At 48.4% G+C, this 22917-nt stretch overlaps 1 protein-coding gene across 7 annotated transcripts in view; it reads right to left on the bottom strand.

The window, feature by feature from the left end:
- Positions 1–22917, bottom strand: part of DOP1B (DOP1 leucine zipper like protein B) — a 110379-nt gene that overhangs the window by 28710 nt on the left and 58752 nt on the right. For all 7 annotated transcript variants that reach the window (XR_004480476.2, XM_033418258.2, XM_004264546.4 and 4 more), the window contains 9 exons: positions 22113–22384; positions 16609–16761; positions 15491–15591; positions 14602–14792; positions 9996–11595; positions 9396–9507; positions 8593–8781; positions 5557–5679; positions 3168–3302 (listed from right to left, as the gene is read on the bottom strand). Coding sequence is in view for 6 of the 7 variants with exons in the window: in XM_033418258.2 (XP_033274149.2) it covers positions 3168–3302; positions 5557–5679; positions 8593–8781; positions 9396–9507; positions 9996–11595; positions 14602–14792; positions 15491–15591; positions 16609–16761; positions 22113–22384 (2876 nt within the window). In the remaining variant the exon portion in view is untranslated. The remainder of the gene's footprint in view (positions 1–3167; positions 3303–5556; positions 5680–8592; positions 8782–9395; positions 9508–9995; positions 11596–14601; positions 14793–15490; positions 15592–16608; positions 16762–22112; positions 22385–22917) is intronic.

Genomic DNA, 22917 nt, shown 5'->3' with positions numbered 1-22917 from the left:
GTTTAAGCGCCTGGCCAGTTCCATAATCTGGCCTCACAGTGTAAATCTGTAGGCTGCCTTATCTTCTTTCCCCAACGAGAATACAGGCTGACCGTAGGCAGGAACAGTGTCAACTATTTAGGACTCCCCACTACGATGCAGACTTGATTTTCAATAAACACGTGGAATGAAGGAAGAGGACCAGAGCCCCGAGTGTAACTGACTGGTTAGAAGCCCCGAGTGGCCTTCCCAGTGTGGACATTTCTGCAGAGGGTGCCCCTGTGCCACGTGCCTTTCAGAGGAAGAGCTTCAAGTGGGGAGTTCTCCTCCAAGGCAGGCACAGCCAAAACTGCTAAAGGTATTCTTGGTCAGCTTTTCCACTCTGGGGTGAGAACGGCTGAACACATCTCTGATTCCAAGGTTTAGCTTTTGTTCACCACCCTTAGTGTTATGACCTTAATATCTAAAAAGAAGATTTCTTTTAATTGTTGTAAAATTTTTTTATTTGGGTAGAATATACTTGACAAAATCTACCATTTTAAACATTTTTAAGTGTACAGGGCATCCAGTATATTCACATTGTTGGGCAACTATGACCACCATTCATGTGCAGAACTTTATCTTCCCGAACTGAAACTCTGTCCCCATTAACTCCCATTCCCTCCTCCCCCGCAGTCCCTAGTGACCATCATTCTTCTTTCTGTCTCTGTGGAGTTGACTACTCTGGGTCCCCCAGATAAGTGGAATCATATAATACTGTCCTTCTGGACAGTAGACTGTCCAGTATAGACAGTATACAATAATACTGTCTATTATTCCCCTTAGCATAATGCTGTCAAGGTTCATCCACGGTACAGCATGTGTCAGAATTCCATTCCTTTTTAAGGCTGAATGATAGACAGTCCATTGCATGTACAGACCTCATTTTGTTTATCCATTCATCCATGGACACTTGGGCTGTTTCTACCTTTTGGCTATTGCGATTCATGCTGTTATGAACCCTGGCGTACAAATATCTGTTGGATTACAACTATTTTTTAGCAAAATCACTTGGTCCACTCCCTTAATTTTCACTTAGGGAATTATTCTTAAATTGTTCCTAACTGTATAATTTTAAATTACCTAAGAGAAGGCAATTATTTCAAAGTTGGAACAAATCCCTGCTTTCTATCAAATTAATTAAGAACAAAACAGCTCCAACACTTTCAACGAAGAGGTCTGCTTTGGTAAAACCAAAAATCTCTCAGGCAGGAAACTGTTAAACCACACGGTCTGTTCTGTTGCAAAGTCACTGTGCATAAATGAAAAGGTGCCCCCCCTCGAAACTGGGCAGAAAAACTGTAAGAGCTTTGTGGTTCAATCACGTCACCCTTCAAAGGCCACTGCCTTCCCTGCAGCCAGATGAAATCTCTTCTTTCTCAGCACGTCCAGGATGAGTCAAGTCCTCTGACGTGTATTTTGTACCTTTGTAAAAATTATGCAGACTTCTAACTCGCCCGTTGACAAAGATGCTCTCCTTGACCTAGTCAGGCTCCTCTGAACCCTCTTCTTTTTCTTCTCCTTTTTTTTGAATTGTAAATCATATAGTTTTTCTTCCTCCTATAATATTTTTGCTTTCCAACAGTAAAAGAAATGGTACAAGAATCTGGCCCTTGGTCACAAGCCATTTTGGGGAATTCCTCAATATTCTCACTCCAATTTTTTAACAGTCAATGAATGAAGTAATCAATGACAGGGTTAATCATTAGATTCCAGACCTTCTAAAATATCTCCCATTACTCAACAGTCCCTTTCTCTTTCTCTCCCTCCCTCTCCCCGCTCTCTCCTGCCCTCCTGAAAACATTTTACTGAAAATGCAAGAAAAAACTGAGAATTATGTTTCTGAGGAGAGCCCGAATCCTGAGATGCTTATGTCAGACTGTAGGGTCTGTGTTTACAATTTCCTAGCCTTTTTTTTAAAAAATTTATTTATTATTTATTTTTGGCTGCATGGGGTCTTCATTGCATGCAGGCTCTCTCTAGTTGCAGCGAGCGGGGGCTACTCTTTGTTGCCCTGAGTGGGCTTCTCATTGCTGTGGCTTCTCATGTTGCAGAGCACAGGCTCTAGGCACGCGGGCTTCAGTAGTTGTGGCACGTGGGCTCAGTAGTTGTGGCGCACGGGCTTAGTTGCTCCACAGCATGTGAGCTCTTCCCGGACCAGGGCTCGAACCCATGTCCCCTGCATTGGCAGGCGGATTCTTGACCACTGTGCCAACAGGGATGTCCCAACGGGTTCCCAGCAGCTCAAGGCCACGTCCCTACAGGGATGACCTCAACCCCCTTAAGATGCCTGCCTAAGAAAGAAAGCTCAAGGCTTCTGAAGGAATCTGCTGTGTGTTTAGCCAACTCCTGATAGGTTCCTGACCTCCCTTTCTTTGAGCATTTATTAAGAAAAGCTTACAGTTATAAATCCTTGCTCTGTCCCTTGTGAGATGTATGTGTGTCTCCTACAACCCAGGGATGTCTTTCTCAAGGACCTGGCAGCCATCCCTCTGAAATACCATCATCAAGAAAGACAGGGCCCCTGTTTCCCAGTCTCCAAGGGAGCACAGGAACCTACCTTGCACTTTACAGTCAGCAAACCCCGATGGCCTAATTACATCCACCAACCCCCTTCTTGCTTGTTTGTAACTTTCCACTCCCCTGACTTTGCTGAAGCCCCTGCTTGTTCACCCTCCCTGCTCTTCATTCTCTGCTTAAACTACCCACTCACCTCTGCACAAACTGGAACAGAGCACAACTCCTTCTCCTGCTACAGTAGTTACTAAATAAAATCAGTCTTTTCCACCTTTGACTAGTGTCTGGCTTTGTTTAACTCTGACGCCTTTTCAGCTGCAAGTTCCTTGAGGCAAGTGACATTTCTTCTTTCTAACAGAGTTATTCGATTTGAACCACTACCGGGCAGAGCACCCTGCAGTGGGATGGAAGGATGGAAGTCCGTCCTTCACCTCAAGTGGCTTGCACCCCAAAACAGGAGCCCATGAAGCACATTTCATGGAGCTCCGCAGAGCCCGGTAAGAACACCTTCGTTTTGCAGCCCCCGAATTCCGAGTTGCTGCCGTAACCTCTGTTTCCCTCCCCAACACAGTTTATAAGACGTGGAGTTAGAGAGAGTGCTGCGTTCCTCTGAGGGTCCCCAGGCTCCTGACCTCGTCCCCTAGGACCTGCGGCGGCCTCTTCACCACTTCCTTCACCAGGTGCAGCACCGTGTCGGTCTGCAGGGTGCTCAGCGCACAGATCAGGTCCACGAGGGTCAGCTGGGACGCGCTGGCCGCCGGGACGATCTGCCGAGGAAAAAATCATTCCTTTAAGGCTCACAGAGAGAAAACAAGAATGAGAATGAGGCACAGAAAGTACTCTATGATACTTGCCCCTGGAAAAAGAGGTTTGTTTTAATCTTCTAAAGAAATACTTAAATGAAAACTGGGTAATGGACTCTAGTGGTGGGAACGAAGAGTGAGGTTAGCATTTAATCACAGTAACCTAATCAGTATCTGATACAAATAAGGAATAAAACGTGTAGCTGATGATGGGCAGTCTCTCTGGTATGTTCAATGAGAAAGCATTGTAGAAACAGATACGTTTAATTGGGAGGAAACAGGCTGATATCGAGACAGCCCCCAAAGTATGAGGACAGCAAGAAAAACAGGTAAATCAGGTTCATGCGAGCTGCCTGTGGCAGGCAAGTCCCGGTGAGGGAGGCATGTTGTGATGACAGAAGTCTGTGTAGGGTGGTGACATGCACTTGCAAGTATCAGGTTTCTCGCCCGGAAGCCCCAGCAAGTGCTAAGGTGGGTGGCCTGGGCCACCAGCCTCTCACACCTCCTCAGGGAACAGGGGCCTACGCTGGGCCCTGAGATAGTGTCCAGGGGGTGGGGCAGACCCTCTGAGGGAGGTACCAGGTAGGAACCTGCATGGTCGACAGAGGGGACCAAGGAAGAAGTACGTGCTGGTATTGCAGAAGCACGTGAACCAAGCTCCTGGAGGACCTCGTGATGGACCAGTCAGTGGAGAAGGAATGGACAAAATGCACACTGAAGTCTGGGCACAGGAATGCGATGATTTAAATTTTCTTGACCATCATGAACAAGCATTACTTTAATAAATTAAAAAAGCCGAGTGTAAATTATGGACGTGTCAGTGTAGGTTCAGCAACTGTGACAAGTGTAACCCCCTGATGGGGGCTGCTGGGGGAAGCAGGGCATGCACGTGCGGGGACAGGGGAATATGGGAACTCCCTGTACCTTCCTCTCATTTTGTTGTGAACCTAAAACTGCCTTAAAAAGAGAAAGTCTTTAAAAAGATTAGTTAAAAAAAAATAAAAAAAGCTATCACGGGCTTCCCTGGTGGCGCAGTGGTTGAGAGTCCGCCTGCCAATGCAGGGGACCTGGGTTCGTGCCCCGGTCCGGGAAGATCCCACATGCCACGGAGCGGCTGGGCCCGTGAGCCATGGCCGCAAAGGGAGAGGCCACAACAGTGAGAGGCCCGCGTACCGCAAAAGAAAAAAAAAAAAAAAAAAAAGCTATCAGGTGGTGTTACAACCAGGGAAGGGCCCACAGGGGTCCTCATAGGTAGGATGGTGAACTGTTTCTTAAGCTGGGTGGCAGGTTCATGGCGGTGTTCTTCTTTAAAACGTACATTCTTGTAAGCACACTATTAGACAGTAGATTAAAAAGGTTAAATAGAAGTACAATCTACTCATTACAGAAAGATGTGAAAAGAGAGGTTGGGGGTGGCCTCCACTCCCTACCCACCCGACACCCCGGCTAGTTGTAACTGGCACAGCTAGAGTACATGATGCATTTAAAACGGTGGAACTGGGCTTCCCTGGTGGCACAGTGGTTAAGAATCTGCCTGCCAATGAGGGGGACACGGGTTCGAGCCCTGGTCTGGGAAGATCCCACATGCCGCGGAGCAACTGAGCCCATGTGCCACAACTACTGAGTCTGAGCTCTAGAGCCCGTGAACCACAACTCTTGAGCCCACGTGCCACAACTACTGAAGCCCGCGTGCCTAGAGCCTGTGCTCTGCAACATGAGAAGCCACAGCAATGAGAAGCCCACGCAGGGCAACAAAGAGTAGCCCCTGCTCGCCGCAACTAGAGAAAGCCCGCGTGCAGCAACGAAGACCCAAAGCAGCCAAAAATAAAGAAAGAAAAGATTATAAAAAATAAAAGAATAAAAAATAAATAAAACAGTGGAACCACTGCCCCAGTCTCCCGTGTTGGCCTCTGGCGTCACTTTTTTTTTTTTTTTTTTTTTTTTTTTGTGATACGCGGGCCTCTCACTGTTGTGGCCTCTCCTGTTGCGGAGCACAGGCTCCGGACGCGCAGGCTCAGCGGCCATGGCTGACAGGCCCAGCCGCTCCGCGGCATGTGGGATCTTCCCGGACCAGGACACGAACCCGTGTTCCCTGCATCGGCAGGCGGACCCTCAACCATTGCGCCACCAGGGAAGCCCTGGCGTCACTTTTGATCACACATGACCCTCTGGTATTTTGTCAGAGTAAGTTAGTTCCTGCTTTCATTTCTGGCTTTACCTTTGTCTTACTGTGGCGTTTCACTTTCTTCCTGCCCCACACCGCTGCAACAGCTGCTGTCAGCTGAACTCCAAGATGGGCTGTCAAGGGGTTTAAGAAGTCTAAAATTTTTTGTCGTATGATCTAAAAAATAGAAAAACGAAGAGTTAGAGCAGAGTAGAATCAGGGCTACGGTGGACTGTGCACTTCACCACCAGCACCTGTAAACCCTGGGAGCCAGGGCGGGTCTTTGTCTCAGCATCCCGGGCACCAGGCCGCGGGAGGAGGAACTGGACGAGAGGCACGGCGGGCAGCCCAGGCGGACGGACAGATGGCTAGCGGAGCCGAGCAGGAAGAGACCCTTGGGAGGTGATGAATACCACCTCCAAGCAGCTGTGAGCAGGGCAGGGCTCGAAGGCAGCCACCCAAGGCTTTGCAGATACAGTGAGGAAGGGGGCGGGGGGGGGGTACCCAGCAGTGGAGTCGGCACTGTTCCCATCCGGAAAGCCCCTAGCCTCACGTGTCTCAACCAGCCCTGGAAGGGCTAATATGCATCAGGAAGGATGTTTTTCAATTTCCAGAAATATGTACCATTTAACTAACTTTGTTATGTAACCAACTAAAAATAAACTCACAGCACGGCCCCGGACGTCACTCATCACCCTCCCTCCGGCTGCGCCTGGATTTTTCTCCATTCCTGAAACCTCCATGTTCCTTCCTCTATAAATCCTGTGGGTCTCACAGCCGCTAACACCTCCCTACCCAGGCAAATCCTCTCTTCCTGGGTCTCAGCTCAGCCCCTCTGCCTCAGGAAGGCCTCCTCGACCCCCTGACCAGGGGTCACAGCCTGTAAGAGTGCCCCGCATTCTTTGTAGCACTTCTCATCATTATTTTTAAATTGATGGTTAACGTCTGTATCCGCCAGGCAGACAAGGACTTAATCGCTCTATCTTATCCACTATTGGATAAGCAGGACCTGGTACACAGCAGCAGACATGCAAATGTTTGTGGAATGAATGAATTTACCTTGGGCTTCCTCTGTCCCCACTGCCTTAGTTTAGCATCTCCTTAGATACAATTGGCCATGGGATGGAGACGTCCTCTCCCTCCCGCTGCGGTTTCTGCTCCAGAGAAACCACGGGGGCCCCAGCTCAAGGCCTTGGGTCCTTCAGGGACGGCTTAAGTTAAGTGCTCAATAAATGTTAGCCATCACCAAAATGAATCCTTCCATCAGCCCAGGAGGTAGGCTACTAATAACAGACTCATTTCACAGAGGAGGAAACCGAGGCTCAGGCTGCGTGCCTGAGGATTTTCTGAACCTTTCTAGAGCTTAATTTTTAGGCTTAAATTAAGCAGTTTCCTGTGGCAGCTTGAAATACAGCAGATTTCCCTTGGAGGGTATCTCTGGAACTGCCAGAACATTTTGGAGGCCACCTGTGCAACTGCCTGACTCACTATAGAAAGATCAGAAAACAGAAGTCAGAGGCGGGCTCCATTCCCTACTCACCCTCATCCCGGCATCACTGCTTATCAGATGCACGATTGAGGGCAAAGCACTCACTCTCTCTACACCCCAGTGTCCTCATCTGTAATCTGGGAATAATAATAGCACCCACCTTGCAGGTGAGGACTAAATGGGCCAATAAATGAAGAGTGCTTGGAGGATGCCTGGCTTCGTGTTTCCAACTGAGGAAACTACAGCACAGACAGGTTAATGAACTTGCCCAGGGTCCCACAAAGCACCTGAGCAGGGAGCTGAGTCCAGGTGATCTGGCTCCCTGTGTCCTGATCTGTTCTGCTCAGCCTGGGCCGCCAGATGCCAGCGTAAGCTCCGAGGCCGCACCTGGCACCAGGGGTGCTCAGCTAAATGAGACACAGCCAGATAATTCTGAGCCACCAGACACAGCAATCAGAGACTGAGCTGGGACGCTACCAAGAGAGAGTGAACTGTAACCGAGCAGGATCCTATGGGGGCCTTCCTGGGACAGAACCCTCCCCACCATGTCCTCTGCCGGCCTCTTGTTTGTAGAAAAGCTTTAGTTTCCCAGGCCTCCCCTGAGTCACAAAAGCCTGGCTCAGGAATTAATGATTGCAAGGATGTGAACACATGATGACAAACGTAGCACTGGGGTGAGGAGAAGTGATAACAATTTAAATGGTAAATCGGCCATATGGCAGTCACAGAATCTTTAGTTCCTCCCTGAAGTACATAGATAAGTGTCTGAGGCATATTCCTGAGTTGTTTTACAGATACTAAAACCCCCACCAAATGGAAGAAGCTAACTGCATGATGACCATAAACAGGTAGCCCCCAGACCCGCTGGAGCCTGAGGATTAATGATGTTAACTCCTGTGACACGGCCCTGTTATCTCCTCATCAACCAATCAGAGAACTGTACATGAGCTGTTCACCCACCCTGCAACTCCCCTCCCTCACCTTACCCTTAAAAACTCTTCCCTGAAACCCATCGGGGGAGTTCAGGTTTTTTTGAGCATCAGCTCCCACACTTCCTGTCTGGCGCCTTAAAATAAACCCCCCACTTTCCTTTAACACGACCTGGTGTCAGTAGATTGCCTTTACTGCGTGCAGGCGAGTGGACCCAAGTTTGGTTCGGTAACAGAACTAGAAATGCTCTGGGTTGTGAGCTTCTGGTTTAATAAAAAACTCAAAGACACCTCAACACTTGTTCAAGGCACCACTGAAAGCAGAATGCAAGAGCTAAGCTGTCTTAGTAGAGATGCTTAACAGAAACAGGTTGAGGACTTTAGGTACCCTACCTGGAACCCTCAGAGACTTTATGTTTGGCTTAAAAAAAAAAAAAGGGGCCAAGGGGAAAAAATAAACTGAAAACTACTCACAAAGCTTTTCTTTCCATGAATAGGAAACTTATTCTAATAAACAAACTGGAGATTTCTACTTCCAACTTACTTCTAATGTGGGTTTCTCTGAGCACGTTATGTTTGATTATTTATGTATATAACCCTGTACATTTTTATTTTTTGGTGGGACAATACAAGACAGAGGAAATCATAAACACACAAAGGAAGCTCTCTTACTTTGGTGGTTTTAAAGTAAACGGAAGAAGATCCCTTCGTGGCTCCAAGGAGATCCATGGGTCTCTTTTGAGTCTCCTCCTTTCTGAGAACATTCCAGAGAAGGGCCATGGTATTAACAATTCGAGGAAGCTCTTCCAGAATAGCATTCTTGGCATTTTTCAAATTGGTAGAGTCACTCACAGCAGCGGTCTAAAAAAAACGAAAACGAACACGTGAGACTCGCTGCGTCTGCGGTGGCACCATCTCCCTTTCCACGAGGACAGGGTGCTGGTGGGATAAAGTCTGGGCTGTAGCACCCTCCAGAGCAAGTCCCACGTGTGGTCTGGAAGTAAAACGCCTCCCTGAGCATTTAAACCCATGATTTTCTTTCAAAGAGGGAGACCTGTGCATCTGAGGCTCCTCATTACAAACTCTTCCAACCACTCAACCGAAGCACTAGCTGCCTTCTACAATCTGCTCCCAGATAGGGTAGAGCAACCAACAGCTAAAACGTCTTCAAACTCCATAAGGCCAAGTAACAAGTACCAGGAAAAAAGATGACACTCTATCCCATACTGGTGGAGGGCTGAAGTCGCCCACAGAGAGCGCCAGCAAGAACAAAACCACGTTTGCATTACTTACATACATACATTTGCACGTATATGTGCATACACTTCATTATTTGCATGTGTGTTCATTTGCATTAACGTTTGCGTATAGGTTTGTATGACATACATACATTTCTTCTTTGAAACAGACGTAACCCCAATGAAAACAAAACAATATATGAAAACTGTCTCGAACTCAGGAAAGAAATGATTTACCTTTTTGTTTTGGTTGGGTTGTTCCAAAAGACAAAAATGACTAATGGTTGTTAGACCTTCCAAAAGAGTGAGTGGATAATCCGGAGAAATGTTTTCCCTCTTGGAGGTCATGCTTTGGTGAAGAAACGAGAAACTGGTTTTGAGAATCTTTAAGAATGAGGCCATAAAGGTTTTTAATCGTACATATAAACACGGAAACCAGAGATATCACGATCTTAAAAAACTGGGGCTCTCATAATGAAATACTGTTACAAAAAGGACAGGCATCATTTGTGCTGTTTTTACATTGATACAGTCGTTTTGGAAAAATGTTTCCAGGTGTTTTAGAATGTCTGTGAAGATCCTCATTTTTCTTTCTGTTTTGCAACACTAATGAAGAGAGACTGACTTGTCCTGTAACACTCATCTAGCCTGGGGAGTCATGTGGAATTGAAACTAAAGGAGCTGAACATTTAGTTCCTGGTCACCCCTTTTGACAATGCTAACTAGGCTTTTGATTAGGTTGAAATTATCCTCCAGTTGGCTTCTAGGGGAAATCAGCCGTCTGTGACTAAAGCTGTCATTAAAGAAACAGTTAACACATCAAAGGGTTCACCGTACCTGATAGAGAGCTTCACCGATTCGCTTTCATACTGCTTGACCAGCTCGTCCAAGTTTTTGCAAATCTGGACGAGGAAGGGGGCCACCGTCCAGCCCAGGGACCTTCCGAAGTACGGCAAGGAGTGCGTGACCAGGCTGACCCAGGCCGGGTGCATGCCATAGCCGTAGGCCGGCTGCAGGCCCCTCACCACGGCGGACACCAGCAGCCCCTGCGAGGTGAGCCGGTGGGGCTGCACATACTGCAGGGAGCTGATGGCCTCCTGGAAGCTCAGGGTCTGCCGCCACTCCCGGGACAGGTCCGCCTGGTGTTCCGCCTCCTCGTGCACCGGCCCCAGGTGGTGCTCCAGGACGATGAGTGCCTGCAGCAGCTTCAGCAGCTCAATCTGCAGGGGGTGCTCGCTCCAGATCTGGTCCTGGCCCAGGTTGATGAGATTCTCCTCGAACAGGCTGTCCTCCCGCTGGGCGTGGCCCCGCGCCGCCACGGCCAGTCCATAGCGCTTGTGGCTTGTATACATGGACGCAGACAGCGAGAGCAGTACGAACTCCTGGACCCTGCACCTCTGCAGCAGGCTGTGGATGAACTCCACGTTCTTCCCTTCGGCTGACTTGGCCACCGAGACCAGCTGCGTCATCATTCTGATCAAAACTGCGACGCTCTTGACCTGCACGTCCCGGTTGCCGAGGACGTCTCGGTGGGAAACCTTCAGGTGACAAGGGTAGTAGCTGCGCAGGAAGCTCAGGCACAGGTAGGTGAGGAGCTCGATCAGCAGCGAGTGAGGGCACACGTTGGGAGACTGGGTCTGGAGCTTTCCGTAGAAGCTCTGGCCAACGAGGGCCTCCTGGTGGCGAGCCAGGAGGTTGGAGACGAGGTTGAGGTGCGCGGTGGAGCTGGTGTCCATGCTGGTCCGGGACATGGCCTCGATGAACTCTTTGGGGTTGGTTTTGAGCACGGCTTCTAGCACGGAGAAGGCGTATATCACTCGCCGGGAGTCATAGGGCTGCGGGTAGAGCAGGATGTGCTTAAACAGGGCCTCGATCGCCTCCTGCCTCTCCCGCTGCTGCTTCAGCTGCCGGGCCACGCTCAGGGCCTGCAGCTCCGCGTCGGCCTCCTCGTCGCTGGACAGCGACTCCGAAGCCTGGGTCTTGTCCGAGTCCACGCGCACCAGGCTCCACTTGACAGTGGACTTGAGGCTGGCTGCCGGCTCTGGGGAGCCCTGGGCTGCCGCGGGGAGGGGCGTGCGGCAGAGCTCGCCGCCGCTCAGCTCCTGGGGCTCGTGGGACGGGGAGGAGAAGGGGGACGTGTGCTCGCTCTCCGTGGGGCTCGTGTCCGCGGACTCGGTGCGCTCGCTGTCGTCCGCGGTGTCGCAGGCCGCCCCGTCCAGCAGGTCCGCGCAGCAGGCAAGGTCTTCCTCGCTGGGCTCGCGGCCTGGCGGGCATACCTCGGGCTCCTTCTCCACCTCGGCCCAGATGGCCTCGCGGTCCACGGTTGGGAACTGGCTCAGGGGCGCTCTCTCTTCGCCACCACCCTCCTGAAGCTCGGGTGCGCCCCACGCCTCTTTGAATGAGGTTCGCTTCCTGTTAAACCAATGACGCCAGTCTTCTGAAAATTACAGAACAACAGACGACTTCAGAACAGGAGGGTCAGTTATGACAAGTCGCTTCTAGAGTGATCTTTGTCTTAAAGCCAGGCAGAAAGATCAATATTAGTAAAATTCTCCTGTGGGAGGAGGGACAAGATAAATTCTTTGCGACAACGTGGATGGACCTGGAGGGTATCATGCTTAGTGAAATGTCGGACAGAAAATCACAAATACTGTATGTTACCGCTTATACGTGGAGTCTAAAAATTAAAACAAGTGAATGAATGTAACAAAGCAGAAACAGACTCACAGTCACAGAGAACAAACTAGTGGTTACCAGTGGGGGCAGGGTGGCAGGGGGAGACACGGGTAGGGGATTACGAGGTACAAACTCCTGTGTATACAAGAAATAAGCTACCAGGATATACTGTGCAGCACAGGGCATATACCCAATATGTTATAATAACTATAAATGGAGTATAACCTTTAAAAACTGTGAACCACTATCTTGTGCACATGAAACTTACATCGTATTGTAAATCAGCTATACCTCAACCAAAAACATAAAGTGTAAAAACCACAAAATAAAATATAATTCCCCCATGAAACAACAACACTAGAGTCTAGATTACATTACAGATGGAAGGCAGACAAGCAAAGTGAACAGGCCTTTTATAATGTTCAAGAAATTGGATCATTTAGTTACATTGTCATAGGAAATATAAATATCCCGAGTTTAGGGGAAGGGTGATTTAAAAAAAAAAATGCCTATCATTTTCTCCCGGGAGTTTCCTTTCAAAAAAGGTATCCTACAGAAATGTCAGCAGAAGGTCTTCAAAGCTAAGAGGGTATCACTGAAACGTCTTGAATAAAAACAAACTGGAAAGCAAACAAGACATCCACAGTAAGAGGACTGAAAACACTCATGCCACAGGCATGCAGAGGGCTACTGTTTGGTTTTTTTTTTTTTTTTTTTTTGCGGTACGCGGGCCTCTCACTGTTGTGGCCTCTCCCGTTGCGGAGCACAGGCTCCGGACGCGCAGGCTCAGTGGCCATGGCTCACACGCGCAGCCGCTCCGCGGCATGTGGGATCTTCCCAGACCGGGGCACGAACCCGTGTCCCCTGCATCGGCAGGCGGACTCTCAACCACTGCGCCACCAGGGAAGCCCTGTTTGGGTTTTTTAAAGATACTTCTACACGTACGATATGGAGCAATGTGTGGAGTATATTAAGTATTGAAGAAAAAAGACTAAGCTGCAGAATCTAGCTGTACAGAATAAGCCCAGTTAGGGGAGAGTGCCTATAATATGCAGCTATGAAAAAGTCTGGAATGACAGCTACTGAACCATTAACAGTGAGGCACTCTATCAGCCGGCATCACGAGGGACTTTCACTTGTGCTTTTGCTTCCCGACTGAAGATTCCAGTTCTTAAAATAAGCACGCTAGTACCTCTGAGATCAGAAAATACACAACACTTTAAAGTGCTCAGGTCTCTTTAAAAAAAGGAGTGAAAAGACAGATGTCTTTGGTACTGCCAAACATTTGTAATAGGCAGCTTCCAGCAAATCTATTCCATGAACACTAAGCCAGGTTAGGAAAGGAGGAGGAATAAGATTTTAGAAATAGAGGAGCTGCCTGGTGTGCACAACAGTATTTAAAAAGTAGATTTCTACAGGCTCACAGAGGTAGCATGCAGGGTAAGCAGAACCCTTCTAGTTGTTTCCAGGGAGAGAACGTGGCAGAGAAAACGCATTGTCTCTTACTAGGCAGGTAGCATTAAACGTCAATTAGAGGGGGCAGCAGGGAGTGCCACGAGACTTTTAAAACCCAATGAGCCGTGGAGTGAAAACTTTCTCGTTAAAGCAAAGGAATGCTTAAAATCTAGCTTCTCTTAATGAAGAGCAAACTTTTAAGAAGGTGCTTAGTTTATACTTCTTTGCATTTTACTTTCTTATAATTGTGGAGTAATAAAATGCCTCTTCTTTGAGGAGGCACCTAAAGGAAAACCAGAAGTTACAGTTTTAGGCAAGGAACCTTGTAAGGAAAGGAAACCACCTTAGGAATCTTTGCTTATTTAGGTGTTAGGCTGCTTTTCTCTGTAAGATAAGACTGGGACAAACACTGAATATTTACAACCCCGTGGTCTAAACAAACTAATCAAAGCTTGTAAAACCCATCATTTAGAAAACTGCAGGAAGTCATAAAATACACCTATTGTGGGAAGCAATGTTAGATCATAAACGGCTCTAGGTATTAGTCACTGAAATTTAATGAACTCATCGGTTTTATTTTAGCCTTTCTTTTCTTCTTCTTACCCATACTCTTTTAAATTTATGTTAAAGATGCCTCTGAAAGTTCTCAGAACCCAAAGGTCTATTTCTTCTGCATTTCTGATTATATGTTAACAGCTGGAAAGAGCCTTGGAGAGCAGACAGAAAAGAAACCACTTACCTTGTTCTTGACAGTTCTGGAGCAGAAGTAATTTTTATAAAGTACACCTGAGTAGGTTACATGCAAATTTCAACATTCTTGATCATTCATACCTGGAGGCAACCTCAACTCTCCCATCCCAGGTCTGAGAAGTGCTAGCCTAGCTAACCCAAACTGGACTTCACACCAGACCTCAGACTTCTTTCCTAAGTGAAGGGTTGGCCTTGGAGACCTTTGGATGGATGGTCTGTTTTTCTCTCCTCCTACCTTAGATGCACTTGAATTGCTTTCTCTAGCAAAAGAACCAAGAACCAGCTATATTTATTGGAACATGAGTTACTAACATTTTCCTTTTTAATATAAAAAAATCATGTTTTTCAGTGAACACAACAAACCCACCACCTAGCATTTCTAAGTGCTGGTTCATCTGATTCTTAAATTTTAAAAGTCCCCACAAAGTACCTTCATACCTTCTGAATGTGGCAAAACCACCAGGGAGGTCTAAGTGCCTTGCTGCTGCACCAGGCAGCTGGGGTCCACCCCTTCCTGCCCCAGGGACAGAGAGCTGGCCTGGCCTGCGCGCGGCGTGCTCACCCGTTGAGCTCTGCTGCTTGAGGCAGTGAATGGAGGCCCTCTGGGTTTTGGGCTCAAGCAGGAGTAGCAGCACGGGCTCCAGGATGCGGGCCACGTCGCCGAGGGAGAGCGCCCGCACCAGCCAGCCCTGGGCGGTGGCCCCAATGGCGCCGTCTGTGCAAGCCAGGCTGTCGAGCACGACGAACAGGGACCTGTGGGGGGATGCGAACCGTCAGGGCGGCTGGGACGCCCTCGGGGAGCTTCACCTGGCCTGGGCTTCCCGACCCAGGCAGACGAGGACCAGGGACGTTAACCCTGCTCTCAGCTAGAGTCTCTGGTGGCGGGGGTGGGGTGAGGAGCTTTTAAAATCCCGATGCCCAGGCCTCACCCCACATGGAGGGGGGAGGAGGTACCAGAATCAGCTGGCATCTCTCTAAGGCTGTGTGTCTGACCCCCGCATCTAGAGCTCCGGAAATAAGGTGGGGGATTTTCAAAAACCAATGTAGAAGAGAATGCGCCTACGATACAGTTCACGTCTTCAGCATGTGGTTGAGGACATCGCAGGCGCACACCCAGCGTGGCTGCCACCCGAGTCAAGATCTAGCCCATCTTCATCCCCCTACCAAGCCCCTGGGGGGCACATTCTACCAGCTCCTCAGGAGAGTCTGAGGCTCGTGGGGCTTTCTCCTCCCTCCAAGGCCAAATTAAGCAAACTCCTCCCAGGTATTCACACCCGTCTGGCCGGAATTCACTTAGGGGATCACAGGAATCGTTCGCTCTGCATCAAGAACATGGGGTCAGGTTTTCCACTGCACACATCTCTCTCTCCCCAGCCTGACACACTGACCCGGCACCTCTGCAAAGTGCCCCCTTGCTTTTAAGGGTAAGTTATAAAAAAGTCCCCCCTCACCTGTCAAAGGAGCGATTGTGAGATGTCACTCGACTGCCTTGGATCTCTCTCGTCAGGTGCCAGATGACGGAAAATCGAAACAGAGCTTCCAGTCTCGTTCCCTTGAATAGGAAAGAAACGGGAGTGAGAAACCTGATTTCTTAGCAGAACACTGTTCTCCGTGGCAGCAAACCCCATTTAAATAACAAACAAGAGCTCCGCAGAAAGGCAGCAACCCAGGCAGAGACGCTGGAGTCGCATCAGTGCCTGGTGTCCGATGGCGCCTGGAGCAGGGAGGACCCGGGTCCTTGCCTTCCTCGCTCCCACTAACACAGGTGTGCTTTCCGGGGAGTGCGTATTCCAGACTCAGCGTCAGCCCGAGTCTGGGGTCACACCTAGGCCTGTGGCTGAAGGAAAACACAGAGCACAGCCTTCTCATGGCCTTTGGCAGTGCCAGGCTGAATGGCTTAGAGAACAGGACACGACAGCAAAGCAGAGCCAGGGTTTCCAAGGCGACACATGCTCTATGGCTGCCTACTTCACTGAGAACTCTAGAAGTCCTGCAGGCATCATGGGAGCCGGGGCAGATTTCCCTGGTGAGCCTTAATATGACACAGGGGATAGCTCGTGCTTCTGGAGGCCTTCCAGTCCTGAAATTATTAATGTATTAAAATGTTACTAATGTGGACTTCCCTGGTGGCACAGTGGTTAAGAATCTGCCTGCCAGTGCAGGGGACAGGGGTTCGAGTCCTGGTCTGGGAAGATCCCACATGCCGCAGAGCAGCTAAGCGCATGCACCACAGCTACTGAGCCTGTGTTCTGGAGCCTGCGAGCCACAACTACTGAGCCTGCATGCCTAGAGCCCGTGCTCTGCAACAAGAGAAGCCACCGCGGTGAGAGGCCCATGTACCAGGGCGAGGAGTGGCCCCTGCTCGCCGCAACTAGGGAAAGACTGCACGCAGCAGTGAAGACCCAACACAGGCAAAAAAAAAAAAAATGTTACTAGTGCCACAGGCCTGCCCGTTCATCAGGATGTCCACTGACCCCCAGAAAGACTCCGGCCGGATATAGGTGAGTCTGTCTGGGCTCACGGTGTCAGGACCGATGTCAGAGGGAGGTTGTCGGCTGCAAAGACTCACCTTGTCAGGGTCCAGGAGGGCACGACAGATGATGTCCTCGCAGATGTTGGCTGTCGGGGCCAGGCAGTGCAGGCGGTAGAACAACTCTACACACGTGACGTGATGCTCCTGGGTCTCCTTGTTCAGCTGATTCCAAAGCACATGAGCCACCCTCTGGACGGAGGGGGAGACAGTGTGAACTGCTCCCGCCCATTTCCTCCTTGTGGCAGCCCAGTCCCGGCCCCCAGGTACTGGCTTCTGCCTACATTTGCTATGGGAGAATCCTCAATACACAGAGAACCACCACCACCAAGCAGAACAACGCAAAGCAAACCCAAACCAAGTTACAGACCCCTCAGGAGTCATCCGGGCAAGGGCAACGTTACAGGTTAAACTTGGATGTCTGAGACTAGCTCAGAACACTGCAGCTCTTGCCCAGACCTTCACTTGCAGGGGGGAATCATCTGGAAGCAAGAACCTATCAGCTGAGGCATCCTTTCAACAAGCATACACCAAGGCTCCCTCCATGCCAGCACTGGGGTTCCAGAGACGCACCCTCTAGGAAGTTTGGTGGATTTGCGGTGGTCGCTATCCTGAGATAGACACCGTAGGACCTAACCACCTAGGGTTGGCTCAAACTGGCGTTCAGCTTTCATTCCCCAAACTTGTTTGTTCCCAATTCTGTGCACAACGCTGTGGCAGATGCCCTGGCTCACCTTCAGGGCACAAATTGTATCCCAAATAGAGTCCTTCATCTCCCCAGCCCTGAACTCAGCGCTTTAAACATATGAGGTCTGCAAGCGGCTGCAGCCCCTCCCCAAGCCCCAGGGAGCGCGGCGGGTGCCTGACCCAACCACAGTGAGACTCAAAAGGAGGGCTGGTGGCCATTTCCGGGAGCGGAATTTCTGAAGGCATTCTTCCAGGTCGTGGAAAAAGATGATGTCTCACAGATTATAACTTTTTATAATGTACATCTTACATCAGAGACCTTCTTTTGGCTCATTTATTTCTCTTGAACAAAACTGTCTTCTCTGCACAGATCAAATTAACCACTGACTGGTTTGAGCCACTAACCATTATTTATTTTTTTATCTAAGGGACCATGATTTCCAATTAACAAGTTACATGTAAACTTCTGATACAAAACTTTTGACTAAGAGTCCCCTTGCTTGCAGTTCCTACGGCAAATTTATGAGTAAGATGCTCCACCTGGAAGGTTTAAAGTTTTTTCTGGAGGGTTTCTGAGACTTGATACTGATCACAAAAACACCTGCTCCTTCATCTGTCTTAGCCTTCTCAATCCCTATGTTCTGGACGTTTTATTAGTGGCCGGCAATCTGCCTTACAACCTAGAAAGGGCAGGGTATTCTTGGGATATCTGACCTTATCCTCATTTGCACTGTGTGCAGAAGGAAAGTTGGCAGGTGAGCCATTCCATGGGAATGAGAAAAAGGCTAGAGGATGTGGAACCAGCCCAACACCTGGAATCCAAGAACCAGGGGCACATCCTGACTACTTGTGCAGGTTGCATTACCACTTCTAATTCCAGCATCTCAATGTGGGTAGGTACCAGCCACACCCAGCTCTTGACAACCTGATAATATATAACCGTATGCTCCGGTGCTTGGCAAGTAGTAGATACTCAGGTATGTACCAAATCTGAGTCAAAATAAAAATCCAGGCTTTGGAAAGAACTCATAAAAGTATACTTCACACCAAACAAGAGGAAAGTATGGGGTGCTACCATTTTTACTCTATTAATAGCTTTCCAAGGAGCCATGGACTCAATTCTTTCTTCTCTTTTCTTCTCTGTGCCTGCGAGGTAATTATGTCAAGCTTTGTGCTGTACGCAGGACCAGGGAAGATCTGCCCAGTCACTGTGCTTACAGTTGGCACTGTTCCTGGTTCCAAGTTCTACAGATTCAAGATCTTTACTGTGACTCAAGTTTGGTAAGAAGGAGACAAGGAGAATGAGGGGCAGAAGCTGAAGAGCAATTAAATCCAGGATCTGCCAGGACCCAACATCGTAAATGGGGCTCGACTGCACAGACTGTGGACCCTCTACCAGCAAAACCACCATCATAAGGTCGGATCTTAGCAAACGGCACCGCGAAACAGAGGAAAGCTTCAAGTGAGCTTTATTAGGGAGCGCTCCCGGGCGAGGTTCACGGGTCCGAGAGAAAGGGGCCAGAGAAGTCGCACCTGGGCGAGGGTTGGGCAAGACTTTATAGGGGAAGAAGGGAAAGGGGTGTGGTGAATCTGGGAGGGCGCAGGGTATTCCTTATTTGGTGGTCTTTTCGGGTATCCTGGGGGACCGTTAGTCCCGCCCCTCGAAAGGCGGCAAGGCTGGGCTGGGTTCAAAGTCCCCAGGTCAGTTCCTGGAACTGGGTGGTCCGGAATGTCTCCAGGGCAGTTTCTGGAACTGGGTGGTGCGGAGAATTTCGGTCTGATGCAACCTTTGAATCTGATTGTGTTCCCCTGCCTCGGGCCAGTTGGCCTTACAACCATAACCAGTGAAAATTATAAAAAAAAAATTAAACAGCCAGCCATTTAGAGCTGCTGGAAATTATCCGACGGAAATTATCAAGAGATGAAGAAACACTCAAGAAAGTCTACGAAAATTCCAGTACAAGTAGCAATAGTCTATGCCACTTGAACCATGACCCCTATCCACCTCTCAATCAAGCTTGGCTTGGCAGGGTGTGGCCAAGAAGATGGGCACCCCCTTCTTCCAGCTCCCAGTCTAAGGCTTCTGCATCTCCCTGGGAGGAACAGGCCATCGGCATTTTACTCCTCTGCCCCAGCTCTTCCATGGAGGCTCTATCCAGGCACAGCAGGCTAAGAATACTGGAGTCCAGATCATTCTTGCTTCAGTTTGCTTGTAAGGGAAAAGTTACAGCTAGGAGAGGAAAAGAGGCACACTCAGAAGACCAGAGGCTAGCACCCTTACCCAGCACCCTGTAGGGATATCGCACCAAGAAAAACAGACAACAGAGCCATTCCATGGGAATGAGAAAAAGGCTAGAGGATGTGGAACCAGCCCAACACTTGGAATCCAAGAACCAGGGGCACATCCTGGCTACTTGTGCAGGTTGCATTACCACTTCTAATTCCAGCATCTCAATGTGGGCAGGTACCAGCCACACCCAGCTCTTGACAACCTGATAATATATAACCGTATGCTCCGGTGCTTGGCAAGTAGTAGATACTCAGGTATGTACCAAATCTGAGTCAAAATAAAAATCCAGGCTTTGGAAAGAACTCATAAAAGTATACTTCACACCAAACAAGAGGCTCTTCCTGTGCAATAGTATTCAGAGAATTTGCCCAGCGGGAGAGGCAAGCCATAAAACAGAGACTTGCATAGCTCTCTATAAGGGAAATGAGTCTATTTGGAACAGAGCACAGGTATATGTTCAAGTCTAGGAGTGCTTTCAAAAACAACAGAGATTTGGGCGGTAAGCAATTAAGAGGAGGCTGGTAGCTCCACGACAGCAACAAGCTAAACCACAGGGCTGCTCATTTACCAGAAATAACCAGGGAAACAGAGAGCTAGGAAAAATCCTCCTGTGTCAAAACAAATCTCAAAGACTGGCCTCAAAAAACTACCTGAGAGAGGGGTGTAAATTTCATTGGATCAGACTGTGGAGTAATTTATGCCCCAAGGCATTGTTGAAAACAATAGAGCAATCAGCCAGTGATTAGTGGAGCTTAACATCTGGGTGTGATACCAACAGAGCTTAACAGAGACCAGACAGTCAATGAGAATAGAAAGCAGACGGTCAAGGAGAATCTTGCTAAGATCACTATCATCTCAGACTGGCTGCACATTCCTAAGGCTGAACTCTCCAAGGAGCGCCAAAGGCCTCACACTGCAGGGGAAACAGACATCACTACCACAGTCAAGTCACTAACAAACAAAAGAGACAACAAGTCACTGGTGGGGTGGGAGGGAGGTGCCAGAGTACAACTTTACAACAATATATTACCTAAAATGTCCAGTCTTCAATAAAGACTATAAGACATGCAAAGATACAAGGAAACGTGTCCCATACGTTTGGAAGAGGAATAGAGCTATTCAAGAGGGATGTTTCTATATCTCACTGGAATTTAGTATGAATGTGAAGTTAATTCTGATAAGATGTATATGGTAAACCTTAGAGTAACCACTAAAAAAAAATAACTCCCAAAATATATTGAAAAAGTCATCAAGGAAATTAAAATATTACACTGGAAAATATTCACTTAATGAAAAAGAAAGTAGTAAAAGGGAGATAGGTGGAAAAAAGATATGACATATAGAAAACAAGGAACATAATAAAAACCATTGAAATTGTGCTTTAAATGAATGAATTATACGTAAATGATGCTTTTTTTTTTTTTTTTTTTTAAAAAGGAAACAAAGCTGAGATGTGGCCTCAATTACATGACTTGCTTGATAGAGCTCATCTCCAATAGGTGAAAAGCCAGCCCATTTCGAAAGCCTTTCAGAGGACGGGCTGTCAAGACCTGAAAGGACAGTTTAATTCCAGTACCTCATCCCCACATACAACATCTAAAATGTCTCTTCCTTAGCATCTCCGAATTTGCAGGGCATCTGCTGTCCTGACCACCTGCAGGGGAAATGTGTTCCATCTACAGGCCCCAGTGAGTGGGCTGGTCCCTGTCTATACCACACGACCATTTCCCCCTGGCCTGCGTCACTGCTGTGGTCGACTGGACAGAAGAAGGCACCTGACCCAAGGGTGCCCTGCTGACTGCCTATTTAATAGCCTTGACCAGTTAGTTCAGAATTGTTAGAAAGTGATACAACTGTCGTTAGCTATGAGAATCAAGCCTGAGGGTCCTGAGGCAGACTGAAGGTCAAGTGGCAACCAAGTTAGGTCCTGGTTGGCAGAGAGATGTGCAGAGCAAGCAGCCTCGGGACCTGACAGCTTCCCAGGTGAGACCCCGCGAGACCCAGCTGCATTCCACTCCCGCCCTTGGACTTCCATGGGCTCCCCTATCTTTATAATAAACCTCACTTTTATTTTCATGAGCTAGCTGGAGTATCTTTCAGCTTCTTGCAATTAAATGAGCCCTATACTACCTTATTTTCTTACTCTGTCCCCCCAAAAGATGGACACCACCTGCTCACCATCTTCAGCAACAATCATTCTTACACTTGACACGAACTAAGTTTTCCTTGAGGCTAAATAACCTCAAAGCCTCTAACCTCACAAATTAGGACAGAGTCTCTTTTTCTGTATATTTAGATAACTTAGGAATCCTGCCAGACGGAGTCTGGTCAGCCTAAAACTGAACGCAAATATTACTGAACACTTGCTGCGGGGACAGAAACTGTGCCAGGAGCCTGGGTTAGAGAGATGGGCAAGGCAGGCAAGGTCTCCAGCCACCCTCACCGGCTGCCACCCAAGGCACCATATTCTTTGTCACCACCACTACAACTTGTGGGACAACTTCAAATAAAGAGTCTGGGAAAAGGGTCCCAGGGTCTCAGCTACCCTCCTCTGGATGGGAAATACCTGATAGAAGTCTGTTTTCTCTGCGATGACTTTCAATATTCCTGGAGCAATGGGAGGAACTGTCACCATCTGCAGCTTGCTGAAAAATGGGCTGTGTCCGGAGCTTTTATAGCGTTTCACTTTGTCTTCAATGACAAGTGCTAGGGACAGGGAGTGGTTTATCACTTCGAGCAGGGTGGAGATGGCCACATCCCGGAGGTAGCAGTCAGTCACACAGCAGCAAATGGTCATCAGGGATTTCAGCCAAGACGGAAAACTGGAATCGCCAGCTCCTGGAAGGAAGCCAACCAGAGAGGACAGAGAGAGACAGACAAAACCTCATGAAACTCGCTCACCAGCCTGAGAGCCAGTCTCTAAGGCGTTTAGATCCGGGAAGTCACCTGGACAGCAGCGTGATAACCTTCTGGTGGTGACAGGATACGCTGTGCCCATTCAGGGCCAGAGGACAAATGAGACCAAGTCTGGTTTCATGCGCTTGTCAGATTATTCAAATTCTGCAAAGGTCGGTCTCAGGGTTTTGAAATGATTCAAAATGTTTGTTTTCATGTCATTAAAAATTTTTTTAAATATAGTAAAATTTGAGTTAAAAAACTTTTTTTTTTTGAAATTTACAGAGTCAAAATCACATTTTTTTGGTGCAGAGTTCAAAATGTGTTTTCAAAGCCCTCTTGGTGGTAGGGCACGTGCCATTAGCTTTAAAAGAGGCCGAAAATATACTGAAGCTATCAATTCTAAGTGCATTTCTTCCAAGTATACTGTCATTTGCAGTTCATGAGCCAGAGACAAATTGCATGGGGCGTTTAAG

The sequence above is a fragment of the Orcinus orca genome, chromosome 5 (assembly GCF_937001465.1).
Source record: "Orcinus orca chromosome 5, mOrcOrc1.1, whole genome shotgun sequence".
NCBI lineage: Eukaryota > Metazoa > Chordata > Mammalia > Artiodactyla > Delphinidae > Orcinus > Orcinus orca.
Note: the sequence above shows the minus strand (reverse complement) of the source record. Positions and strands in the feature narration are given on the sequence as shown.